Here is a 2588-nt window from a genome sequence, read left to right on the forward strand (position 1 = left end):
AGATAGATAGATAGATAGATAGATAGATAGATAGATAGATAGATAGATAGATAGATAGATAGATAGATAGATAGATAGATAGATAGATAGATGTTGATTTAGTTTAGGTTTGTTTAGCACCAAGCAGTTATTTGATTTTGCACTATTTCCTTAACTGAAGAACATCCGTGTTTGTTTCATTGCATAACCGGCGGCCTCACAGGGCATCTTATCTGTCAGTGGTTATGTCTCACTTCTCGCATTGCTTTTGCTAAGATTCAAAAACCCTATGTTTATTTGTTATCTTAGCTGTTTTGACTCTTTTTACTCTTCATATTATTTTACGATTAGCCCAGCAGAACCAGCAGCTAACAGTGATCAGTGTAGCAACATTCTTCAGCCTAGCAACAAAAAAAAAAAAAAAAAACACTTACAGTATGTATGAGTGACTCTATGTAACCAAAAAAAAAAAAGAAAGAAATCCAGAAATAAGCATCTGTTGATCTGCAATGAAGAGGGCCCATTATGAGTAAATGTTAGTTTGGTTTGTGGTCTTTCCCACTTCCTGCTTCTCCAAATTGAGAAGTCGCTGTGGTCAGGAAGACAGCTTGTGTTTTTTACACAACTCTACTTAAAAGTCAGCAATGATGTACTTGTGAAATATAAAAGTAACAAACAAAAGACAAAGTACTTCATAAGTATTTGGTCACATGAACAAATCAAAATCACTAACAGCTGCTTTCAAAATGGGACTGAGGGACTCATGAATGGTTTGATGAGTGTGAAAATTATATGCTGTTCACATCTGCTCTCCAACGTTAAAATAAAAGCACTTGAGAAAAACATTTATAGAGTTTTATGAGTAATCTTCCCTCATTTTTACGTTTTATTTGGAAATAAACRAACATGTTTGCCGTGCAAAAGAGAAATTTGATTGGAGGACTAAGTGCATTATTTAAACACAAATATAAAACCTGAATTTCTTTGTTCGTTTGTCTGTGATCTTCTCTCAACCAATAAATAGTGAACTAAGTCTGATGTGTGAAGTGGTATTGTGCTGCGCCACAAATAGTACTGGAAACTCACACAAAGTCACAGCTATCTGTTTTTTTCTGTGGTTGTCTGCCTGTGAAGGGTCTTCTTTGGGCTGGCAAAAAAAAAACTTTACTCACTCGAACAAAATTATCAGGGAAAAGCCCCCTGCGTCCTCCCAGCTCGCCCTCCCACCAGCCTCCATCATCTCGCCGTATGTTCCTGATGATGTCGCCCACAGTCAGGGTCAACTCATCTTCCTGCTGAGCCTCATAGTCGAACTCCACCACGGCCTCCACTAGACAAAAAGAGAGAGAGAGGCAGTGTTAGCCACAGAAGAGTCAAACACCTCTACACCAACAATGTTTAGCAGGTAATGATTACACAGCTTTTGTTAACTGATTTAGAAGAAAGTGCAAAAACAAAATGCATGCAAACCACTGATAATATTAGATCAGTGTCGGAAAATCTGCTATAAGAGTTCCCATAAGAGGGTTCTTGCAAGTTTTAAACACTTCAAAAACGGGCAGTGTTTCCTCTTTTTGCCTTTGCATGAGTTGTTCCTATTTTCACAAAGTTAGTCTATAAAGTATCTGCCTTTACCACGATTATTGTGCTTTAAATAAGACTTTTTAGATGCTAAACATATCCGGCATCATTATTGCAACTGTAGCAAATAGTGAGAGGTCTTTCAAAGAAGAACTTTAAAAAGTGTGCTTTTGAATTAGAAAAAAAAATTGTCATGTCATTTGCAAAGAGGGCAGCAGCATGGTGACACCTCTCAGCAAGAAGMTTGCAGTGTCATCTATCGGTCTTGGGCCTTTCTGGGTGGAGTTCCTCTCATACATGCATTGGTTTTCACTAAGTACTTCAGTTTCTTCCCACATACATGTTAGGTTTATTGGTGACTCTAAATTATCCCTAAGTGTGAATGGTTGTTTGTGTAGTTTTTCTGTCCCTGTCCAGGGTGTCCCCTGCCTCTTGCAGAGTGGCTGCTGAATAAATATCAGCTCACCACAACTCGGAAAGYAGAAGCAGGTYAYGAAAACGGATGGATAGATGGATGGGCTGCAAATAAAGCAYCTGTAGCATTAGCATCTAGCTAGCATTAGCTTATCTTCATAGCTTTATTTACAAGACTGACGTTTTTGCAAATACACATCATGCTATCAAAAATTATCATGTATGTCAAGTAATGATGTTCAAATACTTTACTTGGGTAGAAATTTTGGTTATTTATGCTTTACTGGAGCAATTTTTTTTCAGCCAACTTTTTCCTTCTACATTTTCACGCAATTATCTGTACTTTCTACTTTAAAAACGCAAGTAATTCATTTATATTTTTATTTTGTCTGGTAATCATAAAAAAATCTAATAAAAAATAAACTGTCCAGATATGCTGCACTTCCTGGATAGAYTGAAATCAATTGCGGTTGGATGAGAAGTATGTATCATTCTGGCACTGTATTGGTTTGTATGCAATCTCTTCAAACTAGTAAATTACTCCACAAAGGTTTTTAAGATGTTCTCAAAAACAGTTTAATAATAATAATAAACAGTAACACTTAATTGTATAT

At 36.5% G+C, this 2588-nt stretch overlaps 1 protein-coding gene across 1 annotated transcript in view; it reads right to left on the reverse strand.

Annotated features, from left to right (window-relative positions):
• Nucleotides 1-1309, reverse strand: part of sh3kbp1 (SH3-domain kinase binding protein 1) — a gene marked incomplete at its 5' end in the record, with an annotated part of 38120 nt that extends 36811 nt beyond the window's left edge. The window contains 1 exon segment of the mRNA XM_014005345.1: nucleotides 1152-1309. Coding sequence (XP_013860799.1) covers nucleotides 1152-1309 — 158 coding nt within the window.
• Nucleotides 1310-2588: the final 1279 nt, after the last annotated feature.

This window comes from Austrofundulus limnaeus, unplaced genomic scaffold (assembly GCF_001266775.1).
Source record: "Austrofundulus limnaeus strain Quisiro unplaced genomic scaffold, Austrofundulus_limnaeus-1.0 Scaffold30, whole genome shotgun sequence".
Classification (NCBI taxonomy): Eukaryota; Metazoa; Chordata; class Actinopteri; order Cyprinodontiformes; family Rivulidae; genus Austrofundulus; species Austrofundulus limnaeus.